At 41.9% G+C, this 23,558-nt stretch overlaps 6 protein-coding genes across 8 annotated transcripts; 4 read left to right on the plus strand and 2 right to left on the minus strand.

Annotated features, from left to right (window-relative positions):
• Nucleotides 1-1,815: 1,815 nt before the first annotated feature.
• On the minus strand, nt 1,816-3,869 carry LOC108145033. The gene is made up of 4 exons (XM_017270216.2): nt 3,735-3,869; nt 3,059-3,450; nt 2,314-2,475; nt 1,816-2,192 (listed from the first exon to the last, which is right to left on the minus strand). Exons 1-4 carry the CDS (start codon nt 3,739-3,741, stop codon nt 1,893-1,895), a joined length of 861 nt encoding a protein of 286 aa, XP_017125705.1. The 5' UTR covers nt 3,742-3,869; the 3' UTR covers nt 1,816-1,892.
• Nucleotides 3,870-5,282: 1,413 nt separating this feature from the next.
• Nucleotides 5,283-7,258, plus strand: LOC108145023. Of its 2 annotated transcripts, XM_017270197.2 has the most exons (3): nt 5,283-5,397; nt 5,815-5,847; nt 6,311-7,258. In XM_017270197.2, the coding sequence occupies exons 1-3, from the start codon at nt 5,394-5,396 to the stop codon at nt 7,165-7,167; spliced, it is 894 nt and encodes a 297-aa protein (XP_017125686.1). In that variant the 5' UTR covers nt 5,283-5,393; the 3' UTR covers nt 7,168-7,258. The 2 variants fall into 2 exon arrangements, with proteins under 2 accessions (XP_017125686.1, XP_017125687.1); XM_017270198.2 differs by lacking the exon at nt 5,815-5,847.
• Nucleotides 5,283-9,780, plus strand: LOC108145022 (proline-rich receptor-like protein kinase PERK13). Its single transcript, XM_017270195.2, has 2 exons — nt 5,283-5,397; nt 8,042-9,780. Exons 1-2 carry the CDS (start codon nt 5,394-5,396, stop codon nt 9,439-9,441), a joined length of 1,404 nt encoding a protein of 467 aa, XP_017125684.1. The 5' UTR covers nt 5,283-5,393; the 3' UTR covers nt 9,442-9,780.
• A 2,536-nt stretch (nt 9,781-12,316) lies between these two features.
• On the plus strand, nt 12,317-19,374 carry LOC108145010 (multidrug resistance protein homolog 49). Its single transcript, XM_017270174.2, has 8 exons — nt 12,317-12,448; nt 13,418-13,571; nt 13,634-13,827; nt 13,888-14,133; nt 14,733-16,297; nt 17,021-17,469; nt 17,538-18,146; nt 18,515-19,374. Exons 2-8 carry the CDS (start codon nt 13,470-13,472, stop codon nt 19,262-19,264), a joined length of 3,915 nt encoding a protein of 1,304 aa, XP_017125663.1. The 5' UTR covers nt 12,317-12,448; nt 13,418-13,469; the 3' UTR covers nt 19,265-19,374.
• LOC108145011 (Usher syndrome type-1G protein homolog) lies at nt 19,275-23,269 on the minus strand. Of its 2 annotated transcripts, none has more exons than XM_017270177.1 (6): nt 23,209-23,269; nt 21,563-21,638; nt 21,335-21,478; nt 21,052-21,273; nt 19,982-20,968; nt 19,275-19,535 (listed from the first exon to the last, which is right to left on the minus strand). In XM_017270177.1, exons 2-6 carry the CDS (start codon nt 21,583-21,585, stop codon nt 19,370-19,372), a joined length of 1,542 nt encoding a protein of 513 aa, XP_017125666.1. In that variant the 5' UTR covers nt 21,586-21,638; nt 23,209-23,269; the 3' UTR covers nt 19,275-19,369. The 2 variants fall into 2 exon arrangements, with proteins under 2 accessions (XP_017125666.1, XP_017125665.1); XM_017270176.2 differs by having other exon boundaries at nt 23,080-23,245.
• Nucleotides 21,673-22,402, plus strand: LOC108145012. Its single transcript, XM_017270178.1, has one exon. It carries the CDS (start codon nt 21,788-21,790, stop codon nt 22,334-22,336), a length of 549 nt encoding a protein of 182 aa, XP_017125667.1. The 5' UTR covers nt 21,673-21,787; the 3' UTR covers nt 22,337-22,402.
• Nucleotides 23,270-23,558: the final 289 nt, after the last annotated feature.

The raw sequence follows: 23,558 nt of genomic DNA on the forward strand, positions 1-23,558 counted from the left end.
TAATAAAAAGTTTTTAATTGTATCCTCTTTTGTATACACTTAACATTTGAAGTAATAATTATTAATATGATTTTTTCGGTGTCCACGCTTTTAAAATGATATGGTGAAAAAATACAGGAATACCTTAAAATAATATTAGATATTCTTTTTCTTTTACATGGCTGGAACAAGTGATATTATTTTTTAAAGTCAAGCTTTTATATATATATATATGTATATATATATGGGGTATATATATATAAATATATTTTGTCCATTAACTAGAATTATTTGCGGGCTGACTAAGGGCCAGTTTACAAGTTAACAGCTTTAAATGTATTCAGTTAAAACTGTTTGTTAAACCCTGACTTCACCTGTTAGTTCAGCTTTTGTTGGAGCCAGTTCGAATTCGAGTTGTTAAAGCGACGGCATTTTCGAGCCCCAAGTAAGCGGCCCACATAAACCAGTTTTTAGCCACGTTTTGTCTTTATAAATGTTTCTTAATGAAAATTAATTGTAAACTATAATAAGACTTCCAGAAACAGTCACTAGATATTAATAGATCTTCCTTCGTTTCTGGGGTAATTTATATTAATACATTTGTAGCAACAAAGACCGCCTCATTTGGGCTACTTGCCACACGCAGTTGGCCACATCCACAGGCCGAGTTACTTGCCACAGAAGTCCAATTGAGTTCGAGGCCGGGGAGCGGCTTGATTCCCACTCAGCCAACCAGAAAACAGTGCTGCCGACGAGCGAATGAAACGACCAATGGCAGTCGAGCAGCGAGCGCGAGCGCGAGGGAGAGGGAAAGTACGCGCAAGAGCGAGATAAGGTTAGTGAATGGGGTCTCGAAAAAAATAGAAGATACTCGACATTTGGGGTGTATCTCTACATTAACTCGACATCCCATGTAAAAACCAACAGAAAGCTCTGGCAAAGCTTCGCAAAGTGAAGCATAACTCGGGGTGTTACGGATTTCAGATATAGCCAATTCTGGACAAGATCGCCAGAAAGCAGATACATTTTTACCATAATAAGACTAACAATATATTTATTCATCTCTTAAAGTTAAGGCCAAACAACACTTTTAAATAAGTTCCCAAAGAGTATGAATGAAAGGAGCTTCAATGATCAAATTTAATCATCCACAACTTTTGACTAATTTTGTAGTAGTAGTAATGTTTATTTGAGCCAGCCTTGTCAATTATAGTACTATTCTGACGTTAAGTAAGTAAGAATGTATTTCCTGTCGACGATTAAAGCGGATTTATAACGAAACGACTCGTGGATAAATCTTAAAATAGCAATCGTCATAAATAGTCTTGCTCTCACCTTCGTGAAATCATATAGTCAAAACAAAAAATGAACAATGAATGAGGCCAACAATGTGGTGTCATAACCTTAATATAAAAATTGATAAAAATTCGCTTAAGCTTTTTAAACAATGCTAAAATGTTTATACCCAGCCATTAGATGGTAAACATTTAATTAAAAATTAATTTATTAAATTAAAAAGTTAATTGAAATAATCCTACTATAAAAACAATTAAAATAGCATGTTACTTTCCCCAAGGCAATCTTCATATTAAAGTAGAAGTCGACTCATAAATTATACCATTTGCTTTGGTGTTATATGACAAATACTGTAATTATAATTAAGTTTTTATAATAAGTTTTGTTAACCTTTAAGCGCCAAGAAAAAATTCCAGGAATTAGTCAGCATATATTTTCTTGAGTATTTGTAAATAAACTAGGAATAAAAAGTCATTAAAGTAATTGTATTGCAAAGATAAATAAAAGGGCACCCATTGAAAGAAGAGAGACAGAGTGTGGTTTAGTGGGAAGGCATTTTTAATGAAACAAGATGAATTATAAATTAGCGGGGTTGGCAGACGAAACGGGAGAGCAGCTTAGCCCTTGACCAGGACCTCGTAGTGGTCTAGACGCACCTCCTCGCCGCCGAAGGGAATGTAGAGGCAGTGATGCGACTGGTGGATCTTTCCGGGCGTCAGACTGCCGTGGTGGTGGGCACGACCGATGAAGAGGGGCTCTCCTTCCGAAGTTCTGCCACAGAGCACGGCGTTTCCGGGCACATTGCCATGGCTGTCATGCACCCATCCGTATCCGTATCCGGCCAGCAGCTCGTAGTCGTGCTTGACCACCTCACCGCCTCCGTAGGGCACATAAGCGCAGCCCTTGCTGGGAATCACCTGTGGATTAAAGGGGAGAATTAAAAAATGTCTTAAAGTGAACTGTTCTCGAAAAAGGAAAACAAAAATTAAAACTTCCTTTTTTGCCAAAAAAAAACTTTTTAACTTAAAGTCTCCTTACCTTAGCTGGCAGCAAATCGCCTTCGTGGTAGGCCCGGCCCACATAGATCTGATCGCCATCGCAGTCGTGTCCGCCAACCACTGTTCCGGGCACAATGCCGCGTCCGTGAGAGGCGACCCAAGTCTCTGGCTGAACTAGAACTTCATAGGCCTCCAGACGGTGCTGCAAAATTAAAGATTTTATTAATAATAATTATTAACCAAAAGTAATTTGCTTTTTTTAGAAAGAAAAATAATGAAAGGCTCAGTAATGGCAATTTACTGAGTCGCGAATATAATCATTAATCAAACAATCAATCGACTATCTTAATCTAATCTAAAAAAAGAAAAAGAATTGATAATAAATAATAAATAAATTTTTAAAGTATTATCAAATTAGAAGTCAGTGAATTTCTTGTTTGGAAAACACAAAGGAAAGGTTCAAAGAGTAGGTTATTTTAAAATAAGCAAACGAAGGTTATAATTAAACTGCGGCTTATTTAGGTAAGTCAATTGTTTGTTAAAAAAAAACAAAGGCAATTATTATGTAAGGTAAACTAAAGGTTTACGCTCAAGATTAATTATGAAAGGATTATCAAAATACAAGACAGTGAATTTCTTGTTTGGAAAAGAAAAAAGTAAATGTCATGCCTAAAGTGAAATTTATAAGGTTATAAAAATGAGTAAAGTAAAGTGAAGGCTATAATTAAACTGTTGTAAAAAAAAACAAAGCTAATTATGTGAGATAAACTTAAGGTTGGACCTACCTCCTGTCCTCCATAGGGGATGTAAAGGCACTGGTGGGAGGGATGAATCTTGCCGGGCGTTAGGCTGCCCTGGAAGTAGCCACGTCCCACATACAGGGGTTCACCATCGCCGGTCTGGCCGACACGGATGGCATGGGGCGGGACGGATCCGCCGCTGGACGGGATCCAGGAGTAGTGGTCGCCGACGAGGACCTCGAAGTCGTGCTTGCTGATCTCCTGGCCGCCCCAGGGCACATAGGCCTGCTGCTTGCCGGGCACCACTTTGGCGGGCAGCATCTCCCCGTTGTGGAAGGCACGGCCCACGTAGATGGGATCCTGGTCGGAGTCATGACCACCCAGGATGGCACCCGGTGGCAGGGATTCGTAGACATTGGTGCTAATCCAGGTGTAGTCTGCAAAACGAGTGGAATATTTGGAGCAAGGTCAGAGGCGATAAGTTTTAACTGGTGTGGCCCAACTGTACTCATATATAATCAGACCCACTCTGTCTATTTCGTTATCTGACCAGGTGTGAAATCGGCGGATCTATGGAAAGCTTCCAAAGCTCCAGGGGATTTCGGCTGTCAGGTGAGCGGACTATCGATGACACTTGGCCACTTGTCACAACTAATTATGGCACTGTGCCATTAGCAGGAATAATCTTAGTCACCAAACTACTTTACACGACTTTTCTCACCTCCCATGTTGCTGTTGTGTTGATTTAGGTCTGGATCGTAGTTATATATACTCGCTGGCTCCGTTCTGTTTGGGCTGACTTTAACGACTGGTCTCCAACTGCAAAACGTCTGCGCCTTAAAAGCTGGTGTGTCGCCTTATCAGTCGGCAATGTTAACCGAATTTGATAAGATACCTTAGTCACAGTGGCTTGGACTATACGAACTATGTATATACATTTATGAATGTTCAACAAAAGGGATCCTTATATTTTACTGGCGGTTTCTTCATTGCGACCAACTGACAGCTGTGTCTGATTGTCTGTTTTTTGATTTACCCTGGTCAAAACAATTTAAATTTCATACTGAGCAGGAAGGGAAACGACAATTACTCAATCGATCTTATACATGTGTGCTCTTGTGTACACATTGCCGGTTCGGTTTTATCTTTAAGCAATTGCCCACGAATCTTATCGCCGGCACTCAAAAATAAACTTGATCAATAAGTTCATAAAAAAGGAAAAAAGTACACGTATGTTTGCTGTCCATGGATCAACTTTAAGTTGAGGAATTTACTTCTAGAACATAGAAAAAGGGCCAGCATGTCAACAAGTATTCTACATATTTCGATTATTAGTTACAAAAGTAAGAAATTTACCTCAGCTGTCTTGTGACTGCTATGTGCAGCTGTTTTAAGGAAAAGAGACTCATTTTCGTTTGTAAATGAGTCAATTTCAAAAGAACTTTATTGATATTACAATCTTAAGCGCCACTATGAATCAGACTTATTTATAAATTGCAATTGAAATCTTAAACAAAAGCAAGTCCTATTCATTACACTCAACAAGCTGAATCAGTTGTATCAACATAAAAAAAGGTTTTTGAACTCACAAGCAAAACCAATCTTTATGGGACAAGTTGATATCCATTTTGTTTGTTTGAAGCAAATTAACATCTGTTGTTCTACAGATAATTATTTTTACTTTAGTTGTATGTATCTTATAATCCTCTCTAAATTATACAAAGCTTATCAAAATCCTTTTACATTGTATTTTATTTCCTGCTTTAATTGGAAGCAATAAACTATCCTTCAAAATGTGAATGCTCCTTTTTCAGGTGTCTTTCCTAGAATATTCCGTAGTGTTATTTTTTTGGGTTAGCCTTATCGGCATTTCACCGGGGGATTTTTTACCATCAGAGTTTCTAGCAGGCGTCACAATGTTTATGGGCTCTTTCTGTTGGCGTTCCACCTGTCAAGTGCCAAAAACAATATCACCTGTAACAATGTGTGCATGTTTCTCTTTCCATACCCCAAAAAGTACCTCTTTTTTCGGGACAATGACTCATTTTCGATCGATAAAGGGAACGCTTTTCTGGAAATGGAGCTTTCTAGACTGGAAGTGAAAAGTCGATATATCAAAGGCACCAATATCAATTGCAGTTGTTTTGCTATACATATACAAGCTGATAGATAAAAGCTCGCCGATAAGAGTCGGTGACAAATCGGTCTGGTTCGGTTTTTAAACGTCAGTCTGTTGTTGGCCAACGGTTCAGTGAAAGAGCAAACCTCAGTCTGATCAGACGTTTTGAGGACCTACTAAAGGGATATAAACGAGAATATATAAAATTGAGATATCACAATTTATTACGAGGAATAACCCCTTATCATCAAATTATACACAATGGGTAAGCTGAAATTTGCAACAAAAAATATTGTGAATTTTAATATTCACCTTCAAAAATAGTGCTAATCTGAGTTTGAATCTTATCAACCAATATGTGCTCGTTATGCATTGGGAGATTTTAAAAAGTGTAAAATATTGCATTGCCCTCACGTATTTACCAAAACTTTTTTTTTTTAACTTTGAACTTTTATTATTTCACAACTACAAAAAGTTGATAAGAACATTATTCAGTTATTTACGAAATACGGTATTGGTGCGTCGCAGATAAAACCCAGTGAACGGGTGAAAAAGTAGCCAATTGCTGACCAATTGTGGTGACATTGTTATTTTTTCTCTGTGTACCATCACCACCTAAAAACGCCTGCAAAGAGCATTGAGTGACTTCTACGGTTCTCCGCTTTTCTTTGCACTCTTCCAGGCGCCGTGCAGCCGGGAGCAGTTGTGACCGTTGGTAGGACGAGTGCAGTGAGCCCAGGGTGAAACCCCTACGCCTCTGTGAACCCCCAAATCCCTCTTGATACCCAACCCAGACCATCCACCCCCAAAAATCGAACAGCAAGCCAAATATCTACACAGAGAAAAAGCTGAAGAGTATGAATCACTTTAATTTATCTGTTAATTTAATCTCAGTCATACTACTTTTATCTAAAATAGTACAAATTTACTTTGATGATATCAGGGAAAATTATTAGCTTTCCCTTAATATAGTTGCAAAAAAAATTAAAAATTAAAAGACATTTATGAAAATGTGCCTTTATAGAGTATACAATTAACTTCAATGATCTGAGATAACCTTCAAAATATTATCAGTGCCAAGTGAGTAACAGAAGTGTCAGCTTTTTCTCTGTGTGTACAGGCAGGTTATCTTATCGCGTGGTGTCAAGCCTATCGCCTTAACGCCTCTCTCCTTGCAGAAAACACCTGGGTGCACTCGTCTCCCCACGCCCCCCTGCCCCCTTACGCGGTGATCGGTGGCCACGACTCGGATCGCACGCCCATCTACGTGGGTCGATCCTTTCACGAGGGCGAGAACCTCCCCGCCAAGGTCATTCCGAGCAAGGGCTGCGCTTATGTCGCTTACGGCGGTTCGGAGCACCAGAAGAGCCACTACGAAGTGCTGGTGGGACAGGGATTCGCCTGGGTGCCCAGTGCCAGTGGCGGAGTGCCGCCGAATGCGGTTAGGAGTGGAACGACCCGTACGGGGGAGCCACTCTACGTGGGACGTGGTCATCATGCCGGCAGCTTGACCGTGGGCAAAGTTCATCCATCGCATGGCTGCCTGTACATTCCGTTCGGTGGCCAGGAGGTCAGGATCAATCAGTACGAGGTGCTTATCAAGCAGCAGTACGACAATTGGGTGGCCGCCTCGCCCAGTTACACGCCGCCGGGTGCAGTGATCGCCGGTCACGACTCCGACCGTACGCCCATCTACGCCGGCAGGGCGATGCACGAGGGCGAGATGCTGCCCGCCAAGGTGGTGCCCAGCAAGGGCACCGCTTACGTCTGTTTCGGCGGCTACGAGTTCCAGAAGCCCAGCTACGAAGTGCTCACCGGCTGTGGATATGTCTGGGTCCATGCCGGACATCATATTCCACACAATGCCGTCTCCACCGGACGTGCTCGCAACGGAGAGCCCCTGTACTATGGACGCGGTCACTACCAGGGCAGCCTGACCCCGGGTCTGATCTCGGCCAGCCAGCGATGCCTCTACATTCCGTACGGCGGTCGGGAGATCCGCATCAACTCGTACGAGGTCCTCTGCAGGCAATAACCTGCCGAAGCCCCATTATTACCATATGCATTTAGCCCAGATCAAACTGTTATCGCAAATCAAACACAATAAACCGACTGCTAACACCCAAGAAATGTGTATATTTTGATTGCTTAAGCTATACGTTTTTGTTTGCCATTTCATTGTGTATAATATTATATACTTAATCGGATGGCCAGATAATTTATGACCTAGGATAAGATATTTTGCAACCAGATTCATTTCCTTCTTATATTTATTTAAAGTTAGGTAACTTTAAAGGAGGCACAAAGCTTACTTTATACGCTAAAAACATCGCTTTTAAGCTAAACAATTTTAAAGTTTTACTGCTTAGTATATGTGTTTGCAAAATCTTTGTAAGCAGAACAAGTTTAAATGTTATTTCTTATTTTGGTGTACAATTATTTTCCATTTACAACATTTTGACTGTGATTTTTTTCACGAAAGAGTTTATTGAACGCATTTGTACAAGGTATCAAAGTAACATGAAGTCTGATCTTTACAAAGACTTTATAAGTTATATACATTTAAAACTTTTATACAATAATTTTTGTCATGGAAGATTTTTTGAATATATCTGAGTAATTTAACAAAAATAGGTATCATAGTAATTTAAAGTCTTAATATCTTGAGAAAAACTTTATGGGTAAAACAATATTAAATAAATAGTCTTATTTTGGGGTAAAATTACTTTCTGCTAGTAATACAAGTATATTTAAATCTTTTTGGCTATGGTTTCGGTCATGAAAGTATAAAGTAATACAATAAGGTCTGATTTAATAACATTTTTATTTCACTTGGTTAGTTATGAATTGTTATATATCCTTTACAATATTTGCTTGCCTTACTAATCATTCCCTTTTTTACCTTTCAGCCTACAAGTGGGTACAATCCTCGGCCTACTCGTCTCTTCCCGAGGAGGCGGTGGTGGGCGGCAACGATGAGGACGGCGCCATGATTTATGTGGGCAGGGCGGAGCACGACGGCGACATGCTGGTGTGCAAGGTGGTGCCCAGCAAGCAGCTGGGATTCGTTTCGCAGCGTGGAGAAGCCCTGCCCAAGGACATCTTCGAGGTGCTGTGCGGTCAGAATCTGGTGTGGATCAAGTGCTACGACCATGTGATACCCGAGAACGCGGTACTCTGCGGACGCACTTCGCTGGATCAGCCGGTGTACATTGGTCGTGGCCATTACGAGGGTCACCTGATCATTGGCAAGATCTCCTCCGTGCATCGGGCTCTGTTCATCGCTTTTCGTGGAGCCGAACGTCGCCTGGATTCCTATGAGATTCTTGTGGAGGAGCGAAGAGTGTTGCCGGGTTGGCAGTTGCCCCCACCACCTCCTCTAGAGGAGCCGGAAAAGTGTCCACTTACCCCACCGCCTCCACCACCACCTCCAGCTCCAGCGATGGCTCCTCCACTGCCAGCCAAACCGTATCCTTATCCAGATCTGGCTGCCATGCCATTTCCCATCGCTGACAGACCTCCGGCTTATACACCCACGCCGGATCCATTGCCTCCGGTTGGAGGTGTGATGGTTATACCACGCCCCCCACCGCCACCGCCTGTGGGAGGTGTAATGGTGATGCCACCACCACCAACATCGTTCACCCCCGCCGAGGTTTCCGTGTCTCCAGCCCCATCGTTCGTTGCCGCCGAGGTATCCGCCGTATCCGTACCCGCCGGACCATCCTATACGCCCGCCTCCACCTACAATCCCTACGAAGCCGGCTGCTCATCCTACACTCCGGCCGAATGTGCTGGTCCGTCGGTCTACGATGCCTACGGCTATGGCAACAACTACGATGTGTGGGTATCCGCCGAGCCGGGATTCTACTACTCACCCGATGCCGTGATTGGTGGTCACGACAGCAACATGGCCCAGTTGCTGGTGTGCAGAGCCTACTACCGAGGTGTCCATGTGCCGGGAAAGGCGATTCCCAGCCAGGGATGTGCATACATTGCCCACGGTGGGCGGGAGATTGTCGAGCCGTCGTATCAGATGTTGGTGGGCAAGGGAAAGTACCATTGGGTGCCCTCCTATGGCGGAAATGTGCCACCCGGAGCTGTTGTGGCCGGAAGAACTCCGTCCGGAGAACCACTTTACGTGGGAAGGGGTCATTACCTGGGCAGCTTGACTCCCGGCGTGATTGAGTCCTACAACCGGTGCCTACAGATCCCGTTCGGTGGTCAGGAGATCCGGCTAAGCAGCTATGAAGTTCTTGTTAGAAGTGACATTTTCCACGGACAACAGGCCATTCGACTTGTTTACTAAAGCGAACCTACATATATAACAGCATTAAATCCGCGAAATTCAAAAGAAGCTAGCTATAAAAAACTAGGAAAACTAAAGTTTACTCTGTTATTTCAACAATTTTGATTCAACATGAAGCATCATTTTTTAACATATCAATTTTAGATGCTATTAATATTTTAAAACAAGCGCAGCTACCTCTATAAAGACCAAAGGTTAAATCCCTAGCAGAAACATGATCATAATTGTATACACTTATTTAGTAAATAAACATATTTATTATCTATGAACCATTGAGTTATTTATGCACTTGTTATATTTATTCACTTATAAAATTTGAAGTCGATATTGCTGTTATTACTTAACGCCCTGTATCATGTCTTGTGTTAAGATTTTATTATTTGTTTTGGTTTGGGCTTATGATTATCTTATCTTCACTATAGTATCATTTTGCAAGGTTGTTTAAGATTCGCAATACGTATAATGTATGTAATGTATAAAACAATTTAACAAAAATACATTAAAAAAATTAAATAAATTGTATTTTAAATATTGACAACCCTATTCTTGAGTTGCTTATTGATTAGGCAGTAAAAGACGAATGTTTTATATTAAGTATATTAAATGGTTTTTCTTAATGTACAGATTTAGTATATTTTTAAAAATGGTTTTTCTTAATGTACAAAAAGTAGTTGAAGCTTTAAACAGTCATTACTCATTAAAAACCTAATAACACCATTTTGCTGTAGCAAAAAATAAACATTATGTGCGAAACCATAAAGGCCTGATTTCTTCCGCTTTAACCGAGAAATTACAATTAGTAGATGTTGAGAAACTGATTTCTGGGCACAAGAGCTTAAGGTCAAAATAAAATTGTATCACGTAGAATATAAAAGTTGGTTTTATGTGCGGAATTAAAAACGCTGTATTTCCACCAAAGAACCGCATATGTTCGAAACTTCCTTGAACCCAAATGCGGTTTATCATTAGACAAAACCGGCATTTCCCACAACTACCCGTTATTGGTCAACACAAGATTTCTTTAAAACGATTCTGGTTTTTTCGACGTCAACACAAGATGAAAGAGACGGGCGAGAAAGAAAGAGCAGGTAAGAGTAAATATGAGCGACTGCGTCATGACTTGTTATCTTTAAAGTACACTGGCAAAAAAAAGGCACTCTTGTAATTTCAATTAAATTCAGCTGTTTGTTAATCTTTAAAGATTTTCTTAAAAATTACTACAAAATAATGGTATCAGATGGCGGAATCTTAAAAAAAAATTGTTATGAGCTAACAGAAAAAAAAATTGTTTTTTAATATAAACTGCATTTTCAGTTATTAAAGAATCTCTAAAGTAAAATTAAGGTCTCAAAATTTAGGGATTCGTTTTGAACAAACCTAACCAAGTTATAATATAAAATGATGTTTTTGCATGACTTATAATAGTATTTAATTGTTAACTATTCTTGTCCCAATACTTTTCAAAACCTACAAATTTACCTTGTTCCTTTTTGACAACTTTTCGAGGGCAAAGTTAAAGAAAAATAAGTAGCCTTAGTGTATGATAACATTTTTCCCCTTCTAATTAACCTTATCCAATCCATAAACGTATTTAAAACAAATGTCAAATAGTGAGTAAAAATATTGTTGTATTTATAGCTTAAGAATTAAATAACATTTGTTATTTAGGATTTTCACTTTATAAAAAGCTTTATCAGTTCGAAAACCTATAAAAGAAATAACAAGCATCATGCCAGACAAAAATGCATTGCTGATATGAAGTATTGGGGCCGCATTAAATATTAATGGTTTGAAAAGAAACAAAGCCAAAAGCGAGATATAGAAATACTGATTAACCAAATGTTAAGCATGCAAAAAAAGAAAAACTTTCGCTTTTAATTGATATACGACTGTGTCCTCATCATTTCCCACGTCTTTAAATGTGCACGAATTTTTAGAAATACAATTTGACTTGTTTGAGATAACATGGTCCGTAACCAAAAGAACTTTTTTATGGTGTCGATTTCAAGGGGCTCCACTATTATTTCACCAGCTAGTGACAAACGTTGAAATAAATAGACTTTGCAAATAAACACATCACACTGTGTTTTTTGCTTGTGGTTTGATAGAAGTACATCGTATATAGTTTATTTCATTTTGATAATGGGCTATAAGAGTGCTTACATGTGCCGATTAGATTGGAGAAGAGTTCCCTTTGGAAAATTTTTGCAGATTTGCTTGTTCAATCGCCTTACAGTAGTGGTGAAATCATATGCACAAACAAGCCGATTGATTAAATTTGGATTGGGGAAGTCGCTGGGAAACGTGAGAATGCCGCTACCACGCTTTAAAGTCCAGGTATTTCACGGCACACCTGAGCGGCGGGATGAATCACGGTTTTCGCACGCGATACAGATACAGATACAGATTTCTTTTCGGTTAGTCCCCCGATCTTACGAATTCAGCTTAAAACCTTTCGCGAGGGGAAAACCATGCACGCAAATGGATTACGTTCAGTCACTTTTTTATTGCTTTGGCTTAAGACCAAATTGTCTGCACAGCTATAGACATCGGTAAGGAAACATAAACAAATACCGTTTATGGGACTGATAAGAGTCGGGCGTCGATGGTACCTAGATCTATCTAATCTGTGTCTAATCTGCATGGGCCATAATATGGCCATAATACTATGTTTTGGTTACAGGATAGGGTTCGGGAAACCAGTATGGCCAGAAGGCGGTTGCCAGGGGGAGCCCCGATTAGTTATACGATCGGGTTTATTGCCGTACCGATTCGGGGTTCGCCGAATGTCGATCCGCGGCCGAGACCCGAGATTCTGAGACCGAGCTGTCGTTGCAGCCGTCAAGTGGATGGTTTTCCAGTTCAGATCGCGCACTCGACGGCTTCAGACGTCTCTTACTTGCACTTCTTAGTGCGAAGTGCTGAAAGGCCAGAAGAAATATACGTTTATAGATTCCTTAACCGATCGCGAGTTGTGTTAGTCGAAAGAAACATTGGCACGTGCTGAGTAAGTGCCTTATATCAAGTGAATTCCAATCAACTTATTATAGTTACTAAGTATCACACTATATTTAAAGAGTGTTTCGAAGTAACATGTGAATCTGATTAAATCGAAGAATAACTGAGTGGGCAATACCCACTTCCTTGGATCTTGAGTGCAAGCCGTTCGCAATTGACAAGTGCAATAAATAAAAATAATAACTCGCTTTCCAATTGCGGTTAATTTATTTATTTATGGACACTTTTTCATTCCCTCGCAATCGAACTAATTTCCTTAAATTGACTTGGGAAAAATGTTTTTGCTGATTAATCAGCCCTTTTCAACGCGTCTAATAATTTCTACAACATTTTATGCAATACGAAAAGATACATTAATTATCACACTACCAGTATTTCTACTATTAATGGTTTATTAATTGCTTATTCCAAACATGTTTAGATATATATATATATTTTTTTTTCATTTAATTAAGTGCAAGAAATAGTGCATTATTCAACTGTGCAAATTAAATAGACACTTGAGGAATAAAAAAACTATAATAATAATAAAACCACACATAGCGTCAGGTTTATTTCCTTTTAATGCCTCTTTAATGCATTTACTTTTAAGCCTACGTATCCTAACTATAAAACAACTAACCTGATACTAAAAACGTTACATGTTTTCATCAAATTTAAGCTGCTCAAAGAAGTAAACATAATTTTTAATATTACTCTTATTCTCTGTGATAATTTCACTAACAATTAACCGATTAGCTTTCTTCAGATAACTTTTCCACCTTTGTTGCACTGAACTTTGCTAAATAAATTAGAATTTAAAACTTTTATAGCTGATTTGGTAGATAAAACAACAGGTTGTGTTAATAGTTCTTACGGTAAAATTATTTAATTGACAGTCTCTAATTATAGACCCCAATTCAAAGCAGAGATATGAGACCAGCGTAGTATTTTTACTGATTGCTTACTTTGTTCATAGGCTTTATTGCTTAAAAGCAATTTAACAGATACCACAATATCTCTTTAACACAATGACGAAAAAGGAGGACTCACAGTTGCCCCAAGCGGGTGATTTTAAGGCAAAGGAAGCATCAGTCCTAAGTGAAACCCGAAAGTATAGCTACTTTGATTTGGTAAGTGCTGACTAAAAGTGTTACTTAATATGTTCTATATCCTTTTTATTTCGGTTATACAGTTTAGATACTCAACCACATGCGAGCGCTGCCTGTTCGTATGCAGTTTACTGGTGGCCACAGGCGCCTCCTTTTTTATTCCCTACTTTATGATCATCTATGGAGAGTACACATCCCTGCTCGTGGATCGTACAGTGGGAGTGGGCACATCCTCGCCCTCCTTTGCCCTCACCATGTTCGGTGGTGGCAAGCAATTGTGAGTCCCTGAAGGAAGTGAAAGCACAGGATGGGTTTTTTAATATCATTTATCCTGCAGAACAAATGCCAGCAAGGAGGAGAACAAACAGGCCATCTTCGATGATGCGACAGCATTCGGAATTGGCAGTCTTGTGGGTTCAGTGGCCATGTTTCTGCTCATCACACTGGCCATCGATTTGGCCAATAGGTTAGCCCTCAACCAGATCGACCGCATCCGCAAACTCTTCCTGGAGGCCATGCTACGCCAGGATATCGCCTGGTACGACACCAGTTCGGGTTCCAATTTCGCCAGCAAAATGACAGAGTAAGTTTCCCACTAATACCTTGTAATAACCAAAAAATCGTAATTATATTTATATTGTATAATCGGAAAGCGTGTCAATTGAATATTCATAAGCGAAAATTTAAAATGACCCTATCATATTAGCATTTTGATTTACTTTTTTCAATATGCCATATAATAACAGTTCTAGATTTGCCTTAACTATTGCAGTTCCCAGCAAATTTAGGCAAATTTCATGAGAGTTTTTTCTATGTAATTAATTATTCCATGCCATTTTTGTGGCATGATATTTTAAAATAAATCGGTTTTGTCGGACTACATTTTTAGGTTATTAGTTTGGATCACAAAACTTAAAAAATTGAAAACTTTGTTAAATATAATAGTAATATAAAGTAGAATTCAGAAAATATAATATTAGGATAAGTAACTTGAAAAGGTGCTAATAAAAGTTGCTTTTAAACTACCTTTCTTTATTCTTTATAATTTTTTGATTTTTGAAGTATTTTGATAACAAAACTAATGCAATTGTTCTTATAATACTTTCAGTTTTAGATACTTAAATGTTTTCTTTATTTTACTTAATTAACAATGAACTTTTTTTGATTTTTTTCCACTTGCAGAGATCTGGACAAACTGAAGGAGGGCATTGGCGAGAAGGTGGTGATCGTGGTTTTCCTGATCATGACCTTTGTGATCGGTATTATTGCGTCCTTCGTCTATGGATGGAAGCTCACCCTGGTCGTACTCAGTTGTGTGCCCTTCATTATCGCAGCCACCAGTGTGGTGGCCCGCCTCCAGGGATCGCTGGCCGAGAAGGAACTGAAGTCCTATTCCGATGCGGCCAATGTGGCCGAGGAGGTGTTCAGTGGAATTCGCACGGTTTTCGCTTTCAGTGGCCAGGAGAAGGAGAACGCTCGCTTTGGCAAACTGCTCATTCCGGCAGAGAAGACGGGACGCAAGAAGGGTCTCTATTCGGGCCTGGGAAATGCCATCTCGTGGCTGATCATCTACCTGTGCATGGCCCTGGCCATTTGGTATGGTGTCACCCTCATCCTGGATGAGCGTGATCTGCCCGATCGCGCTTACACGCCGGCTGTGTTGGTTATTGTACTGTTTGCCGTGATCATTGGTGCCCAGAATTTGGGATTCGCCTCTCCGCATGTGGAAGCCATTGCCGTGGCCACGGCAGCCGGCCAAACACTGTTCAACATCATCGATCGACCCTCGCAGGTGGATCCCATGGAAGAGAAGGGTAGCCGGCCGGAAAACACCGGCGGACACATTCGCTTCGAGGGCATTCACTTCCGCTATCCGGCGCGGCCAGATGTGGAGATCCTCAAGGGCCTGACCGTCGATGTGCTTCCGGGCCAGACGGTGGCCTTCGTGGGTGCCTCTGGGTGCGGCAAGAGTACCCTCATCCAGCTGATGCAGCGGTTCTATGACCCCGACGCGGGCAGCGTCAAACTGGACGGACGGGATATCCGAACGCTGAACGTGGGCTGGCTGCGCTCCCAGATCGGAGTGGTGGGCCAGGAACCGGTTCTCTTCGCCACCACCATTGGCGAGAATATCCGATACGGCAGACCGTCGGCCACTCAGGCGGACATCGAGAAGGCGGCACGGGCGGCCAATTGCCATGATTTCATCAGTCGATTGCCCAAGGGCTATGACACCCAGGTGGGCGAGAAGGGAGCCCAAATCTCGGGTGGCCAGAAGCAGCGCATTGCCATTGCCCGGGCCCTGGTGCGTCAGCCACAAGTTCTGCTCCTGGACGAGGCCACCTCCGCTTTGGATCCCACCTCCGAGAAGCGGGTGCAAAGTGCTTTGGAATTGGCCAGCCAAGGACCCACCACCCTGGTGGTTGCCCATCGTTTGTCCACCATCACAAATGCCGACAAGATCGTCTTCCTCAAGGACGGCGTGGTGGCCGAACAGGGCACCCACGAGGAGCTGATGGAGCGACGCGGTCTCTACTGCGAACTGGTGAACATTACGCGGCGCAAGGAGGCCACCGAGGCGGACGAGGCGGGAGCGGTGGGCGTGCGACCGCTGCAGAAGTCGCAGAACCTGTCTGACGAGGAGACCACCGATGACGAGGAGGAGGAGGAGGAGGAGGACGGGGAGCCGGAGCTGCAAACTGGCAGCAGCAGGGACAGCGGCTTCAGAGCCAGCACGCGACGCAAGCGTAAGTATCAGAACAAGTTAGAATTATAAAACAAATGATTCCCAGCGATAACATGATAAGTTATATTATCTATACATGTGGACAAAGCCTTACCATATCTTTACGACTCTCAAGAAATAATCCCTTAGCCAATAAATCACTTAATAACACTGTGCTTCACTTAAGTTCATAAAACGATGAAAACTCAAAAAAAATAACATAGGTATAAAAAAACATTTATATGATATAAAATTATTCCTAGTTTCGTGAACTAAAAATGATTTTTTGTTTTGAAGAAATTCCGTATCAATTTGTTCATGATACTTGCGTATCACTTTGATATGTTCGAACTGAGAGAGATTATTATATTAATTTTATATTATTCCATCTGTAAAAGTCGAATTGTCACTGACAATTTTGTATTCTGTGTGGTAAAGCGAATTGTTCTGCAAAAACTTAAGAGATAATATTGGGGATTATTAATTTTTCCTTCTACTACGCTTGACACATTCATAACACCTTCTTTAAGATAGTATATAACATAAGAAAAGACTATAAGACTACCTCCTATGTTTCTGCATTTGCACTGAGTGGAATAATTTAATTATCGGGCATATAAGATATAAAATCATATTTAGTCTTATATTTAATTCGCTAATCTTTCTCTAACAAATTTTTGTAACTTTAGACAAGAGCTTTAAATATGTAATATGTATATCTAATGAATGCCATTACTTTTAACAGGTCGCTCGCAGCGTCGCAGCAAAAAGAAGAAGCAAAAGGAAGTGGTGGCAAAAGTGTCCTTTATGCAGCTAATGAAACTCAACTCCCCCGAATGGCGCTTCATAGTGGTGGGCAGTATTGCCTCCGTGATGCATGGTGCCACCTTCCCCTTGTGGGGTCTCTTCTTCGGCGACTTCTTCGGAATCCTATCGAACGGCGACGACGATGTGGTGCGATCCGAGGTGTTGAAAATCTCAATGATCTTCGTGGGCATTGGCTTGATGGCCGGATTGGGCAATATGCTCCAAACCTACATGTTCACGGCGGCTGGCGTCAAGATGACAACGCGCCTGCGGAAACGGGCCTTTGCCACGATTTTGGGTCAGGACATTGCCTACTTTGATGACGAACGGAATTCGGTGGGAGCACTGTGCTCCCGCCTGGCCAGCGATTGCTCCAACGTTCAGGGGGTGAGTTACGGGGCAAGAGAAACATATAACTAAGATGTATATAACTAACACTTGACCCAAATTTCCAGGCAACTGGAGCTCGTGTGGGCACCATGCTGCAGGCTGTGGCCACTTTGGTGGTCGGCATGGTCGTCGGATTCGTCTTCTCTTGGCAGCAAACGCTCCTCACCCTGGTCACGCTGCCGTTGGTCTGTTTGTCTGTCTACCTTGAGGGTCGCTTCATCATGAAGAGTGCCCAGAAGGCGAAGGCTTCGATCGAGGAGGCTTCCCAGGTGGCCGTGGAAGCTATTACCAATATCCGAACGGTCAATGGTCTTTGCCTAGAGCGTCAGGTCTTGGATCAGTACGTCCAGCAGATCGATCGTGTGGATGTCGCCTGCCGGCGGAAGGTTCGCTTCCGTGGTCTGGTCTTCGCTCTGGGTCAGGCGGCTCCCTTCCTGGCCTACGGCATATCCATGTACTATGGCGGCATACTGGTGGCAGAGGAGCGAATGAACTATGAGGACGTCATCAAGGTGGCCGAGGCCCTGATCTTTGGCTCCTGGATGATGGGACAGGCCCTGGCCTATGCCCCCAATGTAAATGACGCTATTCTGTCCGCCGGACGCCTGATGGATCTCTTCAAGCACACCTCCACGCAGCCCAATCCGCCACAGAATCCCTACAACACAGTAGAGGTAAGCTACATTTTCATTAAATATTTGTTTAATAGTTAGTTTAAAAACAGCCAAGATTTCCAAGCTTAATTATGTTATTTTCCTTTTTAAAAAAACCATTCTTGCATTTGTTAAATTTTGTTTTTCATTTAATTTAATCCATTTATTAAATCCTCTCAAGATTTGAAGGCTGTTATTGATGTCTAAGAAATATGTCTTACACAATTATTATCCAATCAATCTTGTAAAAACTTTTTAAAATGACATTTTATTTCCCAATCTTGATTTGAAGAATTTTAAAACAATGATCTTGGTTTTAAGTTAATTTGTTTTGGAATTTACCTTTAATAATTGTACTAATTAAACCTCATGTATTATCATTTTTGCAGAAATCCGAGGGAGACATTGTCTACGAAAATGTGGGCTTCGAGTATCCGACAAGGAAGGGTACTCCTATCTTACAGGACCTCAATCTCACCATCAAAAAGTCGACGACGGTGGCTCTGGTGGGTCCTTCCGGCTCCGGCAAGTCCACCTGCGTGCAAATGTTGCTCCGCTACTACGATCCTGTTTCGGGATCCGTGAATTTAAGCGGAGTGCCCAGCACGGACTTTCCACTTGACACACTGCGATCCAAGCTGGGTCTGGTTTCCCAGGAACCAGTGCTCTTCGATCGCACCATTGCTGAGAACATAGCTTATGGCAATAATTTCCGGGACGATGTCTCCATGCAGGAGATCATTGAGGCGGCCAAGAAGTCGAATATCCATAACTTTATCAGTGCCCTGCCCCAAGGATACGATACCAGGCTGGGCAAGAGTTCCCAGTTGTCTGGAGGGCAGAAGCAGCGCATCGCCATCGCTCGTGCGCTGGTGAGGAACCCAAAGATTCTTGTCCTGGACGAGGCCACCTCGGCTCTGGACTTGGAAAGCGAGAAGGTGGTGCAACAGGCTCTGGATGAGGCACGATCCGGCCGCACCTGTCTGACGATCGCCCATCGCCTGACCACGGTGCGAAATGCGGATCTGATCTGCGTGTTGAAACGCGGTGTTGTGGTGGAACACGGCACCCACGACGAGCTGATGACCCTGAACCGTATCTACGCCAATCTCTACCTGATGCAACAGGTGGCGGCCTAACACAGCGGCATGGAAGTGATAGTTTGTAGTCTTTAATTTAGTATGTACACTAGGCTAATAGAACTTGTAAAAGTATTACGACAAAATAGAATGAATATGCCAAAACTACAGTCGACTGTCTACCAGGGGACCCGGGTTGGCCAAGGCATTGCGTCTCTCCTGGATGGCGAAGGTGAGCTTACGGAATGGACCCAGCGGCAGACACAATGACTTGAGGTCCGACTCCGTGAGCAGCATCAGGGTCTCCAGGTCGATCTCTTGCTTCTGAAATCTGCAAAGTAATAGGAAGGTTCGCATGAGATCATCAGGAAATAGCAACCTAAAGTTAATTACTTAAAGACCAAGGGTCGATATCATTATTGGACATTGAGTTCTTTACAAAAATTAGACTTTAGTTAGTTCAAATTAATCACTGAATATTATATAATATAATACTGATAAGATTATAAACTAATGATATCTTATTTACTCCCAATTTTTGGGATACTCAAATTTACGGCATTTGTGGGTTTTTGAAAAAAAAAGTATTCTTTTAATAACATTTTTAAAAGGCCAACACATATAAATACGGTCATAAATCAGTTAAAGAATAAGATTAACTTTTAACGCGATTCAATAAGGTTTTCTTGAAAAATTGTTCTCTAATACGTTCAAAACAAGTTCATAAATGACGCTCTTTACTAGATTACTAGCAGGGATTATCTTAAGATCACTCACACTGGCAGGTACTCTTCCAGCGCCCATACGGCCAGGAATCGCTGCAAGGCACTACCGGCGGCCTCCCGATCGTCATCGTCATCGTCGCTATAAATATCTTGACCGCCACCCTCGGAGTCCGTATCATCCGAGAGGTTTAAATAGAGGCGACCCTTTCCACCGACTCGTGGTTTCGGTTGTCCCGCATTTCGCATTGTGGACGTGGAACTAGTGTCCGTGTGCAGTTGTAGCTGGCTTAGGGCGGCCGTCACCGAACGTCGGAAGGCTATGCTGCCCAGCATGGTGGGTCTGTCGAAGAGTCCAACGGGTCTTTGCAGGGTCACTTCCTCGCTCAACTCCTGGGCTAGCTGACCATCGCCCAGAATGTCCGGCTGCGAGAAAGATCGCGCCAATGCCGAGCTGTAGCCACTGCGGTTATCATTGTGATCCGTTTCATCGCCTTCCAGGCACTCGAAAACATCGCTGATCTTGCCGCGCTTGCCGATGCTCTCCTCGTTGGAACTAAAAGTGCCCACATACATCACCTCGGAGTCCCTCTGCAGACCCGTCAGCGAGGTAATTGTCCGCTTGCCATCCGGCTCCAGTTCGCGCACCTTGAAACCTCCGTCCGAGTCACCGGAATTCTTCGAGTGCGGACACGTGCTGCTGTGATGCTTCTGCACCTGCGATGGTCTCTTTTGCACCGTTCCCGCTCGACTGGCTATCGTGGAGCCTCCGCTGCTGCTGCTACCGCTCCCGACCAAATCGCTGAACTTTGTGGGCCCAGGCTGAGGGGGCGAATCCCTCGGCGGCTTGTTCAGATTGCCCTGGCTGGACCAGATCTTCTGTTTGAGAGTGGACAGCATGTTGCTGGACTTGCTAGTGCCAGTCGGTGGACTGAGGTCGGAGTAATCGGGCTCTTGGCGCTGTTGCTGACGCTTCATGTACTCCCGCACACGTTTCTCGCAGTTTTTCTCGGCTAGTTCCTTTAAAGCCTTGGACTTCTTTCTGAAATTTAAAAATTACATAAGTGAACGAAGAAGAATAAACTAAAAAAGTTTAATTTTTTTAAAAGGACATTGCTGTCTTACTTATCATTTGCCTCGAAGTTTGTGAATGCCACGTCCAAATAGCGTAGGATTTCATCCCTGCCATTAATAGCTGCCAGATCCTTGGCGCTGTGCTTGTCGATGTCCAAAGCATAGATGTTGACTCCAAATTTGACCAAAAAATCGACGCAATGCAGATGACCCTTGGCGGAGGCCAAGTGCAGAGCTGTGTTCCCAAACTGATCGCATTTGTCGGGGTCACCACTGGTAGAGATCAAGAAAAGATTGATAGGTAAAATTAGACCATAGAAAAACCATTGCCTACCCCCTTCCGCACAGCAGACGCAGAGCATCAAGACGTCCTTCGAATGCAGCCCACATGACCGGCGTCATGGAATCATTGTCCTTGGCATTCGTGTCCTTACGGGTGGCTGCAGCCAACACATCCAACAGCCCATCTTTGGCGGCTCTGAAAAAAGAGATCCGCAGAGTTAATGAGTCTTGTGCATTCCAAAGGCGATAAGATAGAGCTAAATTAATTGCATGTACTCACTTGTGAAACCGATCCGAAGACATTCTCGTCTATGTTATCTTTCAATCAGACTTTCGGTGGCAATTCTCAAATCGAACTGAAAGAGATATAAGATCTTCTAAATAGGCTTTTGAAAATACTTCCCATTCCCTTCACTCCCCTGTCTAAGATACTCAAATATAGGTCACACGAACAAAACCAGACACATTTGCACGCATTACTCGTTAGCTAAATTTAAACATAAAGATGTCTTTACTGAAGTTATCCTTTGAGGTGCACAAGATGAAATTATCTGAGAATCCCAGTGAAGAACTTGCACTAGGTCCCAACACTCAATGGGAAGAATCAGGTGTCAAGAAGCAACCGATGAAGCAAAAGAATCTTCTCCGAAAGCCTCGGCTTCACTGTCTGTATGGAAAAGCTCGAGCGGAGGGACTGGATTGGGTCCAAAATAATATTAGCAATGGAGAGGAACAGGAATCTAACTGGGTGAAAACTGCAAGTAAAAATAAAGTTAATGGTAAAGCCTATGAAATGAAGGCTTTAATCAGCGAATGCGAAAATCTGAAGCGATGTGTCGATTCCGATTCCGGCAAAACCATTGAAAGTGCCTATGACTGTAAGGATTTAATGGGCGAGTGTGGAAAGCTGGAGGATGACCTCCTTTATGAAGGAACAGGAGACCTGTACCGGAACCCAGACGAGGAAAATGTCAATGAGCTAGCCTGCTATTTGGAAGATATGGTCAACATACCCAAGAAGAGATCGGCTATGGTAGAAATGATCTACTCTTGATCTACACCACAGGGATTATGTCTTTTTAGAGCTAAAACATTAAACATAGCTTGCATATTTTTTAAATTTTGAAAATTTTAGTATCAGTTGAAATTGGGAAATACTTAATGTGTGAATATCATAACCCCTTTTATGGCCTTTATTCTCAAGATCCTAAGTATCTAGCCAAAACCACAAACTTTGGTATTGCTCCAAATCGCCCTTGTTAAAACAAGTTTTATCACTTTTTTATTAACTTGTATTAACATTGTTTTGATAATCCTTTTTCCTTAATTCAAAACTTGAAGCTGACTTGATTGTACCCAAATGAAATGTTTTTTTAAGTGCTATATCTATCAAATGCTGATGAGTTTTGTCACATTCAATTTTTTTATGAGTTTACCGTGGTTGGGCAATTAAAATGAGCACGAATATGATTGGGAGATATTCGTAAAGCTTTATCATTTTGCCCTTTTCCCAGCACTCATACTAACGTTCACACGTTGTGAATTAATAATCCAAAAAAAAAGAAAAAGAAAAGTGTGGCTTACGCCGAAGAATCACAGGCCCACACGCACACACAAAACATTAACCATTTACTGCACGACGAAGTTGGCTTACATACGGTATACCAACTACCAAGTTCAGTCAACCTTGCTGGCTGGTTTTTGAATTGCCTAAAAATCCGAAAATCGAGGCAGTCAACCATTTACCACGGATACACACTACTCTTGCCCATGAATAAACAACAAACTGAAACTCACTGCGGGTTTACTGTCCACGTTCAAGACCGCTTTTCACATGCAGGATTTTCTTTCCCACTGGGCAGCTTGACACTTTTCTTTTTAGCCAACCGAAAGTTTTCTTCAGCGATCGCTAGAATATGCACGTACCAAAAGCAGTTACCCGGAAGCACTTTCTACCGCTCCGACTGCATGTTGTTGAATGAAATTGTTAACTTAGCTCAAACTTCGGCGCTCACATTACGCACAGTGGGCGAGAAAAGTTTTAATCGGCTGACGATTTCCCACCTGAGAACTTAATAAAATAAAAAAATAAAATAAAAGAATAAATAATTGGTTGTTGGCTAAAATATATTTTAATTACTTATATACTCACCGATTATAAACTAGTCAAATAAAAATAAGCCTCTACAAAAAGAAAAATATTATGTTTAAGTTTAAAATGTTATTTTAATCAAATAATTTTTGTTTTTATTTGAGTAAATGTACATTTGTTTCAA

The sequence above is a fragment of the Drosophila elegans genome, unplaced genomic scaffold, assembly GCF_018152505.1.
Source record: "Drosophila elegans isolate 14027-0461.03 unplaced genomic scaffold, ASM1815250v1 contig_183, whole genome shotgun sequence".
NCBI lineage: Eukaryota > Metazoa > Arthropoda > Insecta > Diptera > Drosophilidae > Drosophila > Drosophila elegans.

Coding starts and splice junctions, on each gene's coding strand:
- LOC108145033 (XM_017270216.2), bottom strand. Junction 2,476..3,058: donor TCCCCTATGGAGGACAGGAG/GTAGGTCCAACC, acceptor TTAATTTTGCAG/CACCGTCTGGAGGCCTATGA. Junction 2,193..2,313: donor GCGATTTGCTGCCAGCTAAG/GTAAGGAGACTT, acceptor TTTAATCCACAG/GTGATTCCCAGCAAGGGCTG.
- LOC108145023 (XM_017270197.2), top strand. Junction 5,848..6,310: donor GGGAGCAGTTGTGACCGTTG/GTAGGACGAGTG, acceptor CTCTCCTTGCAG/AAAACACCTGGGTGCACTCG.
- LOC108145010 (XM_017270174.2), top strand. CDS start 13,470: ATGACGAAAAAGGAGGACTCACAGTTGCCCCAAGCGGGTGATTTTAAG. Junction 13,828..13,887: donor TTCGGTGGTGGCAAGCAATT/GTGAGTCCCTGA, acceptor TTTATCCTGCAG/AACAAATGCCAGCAAGGAGG. Junction 18,147..18,514: donor ATCCCTACAACACAGTAGAG/GTAAGCTACATT, acceptor TCATTTTTGCAG/AAATCCGAGGGAGACATTGT.
- LOC108145011 (XM_017270177.1), bottom strand. CDS start 21,585: ATGTCTTCGGATCGGTTTCACAA. Junction 21,479..21,562: donor TCTTCGGATCGGTTTCACAA/GTGAGTACATGC, acceptor CTCTTTTTTCAG/AGCCGCCAAAGATGGGCTGT. Junction 21,274..21,334: donor CGTCTGCTGTGCGGAAGGGG/GTAGGCAATGGT, acceptor GATCTCTACCAG/TGGTGACCCCGACAAATGCG.
- LOC108145012 (XM_017270178.1), top strand. CDS start 21,788: ATGTCTTTACTGAAGTTATCCTTTGAGGTGCACAAGATGAAATTATCT.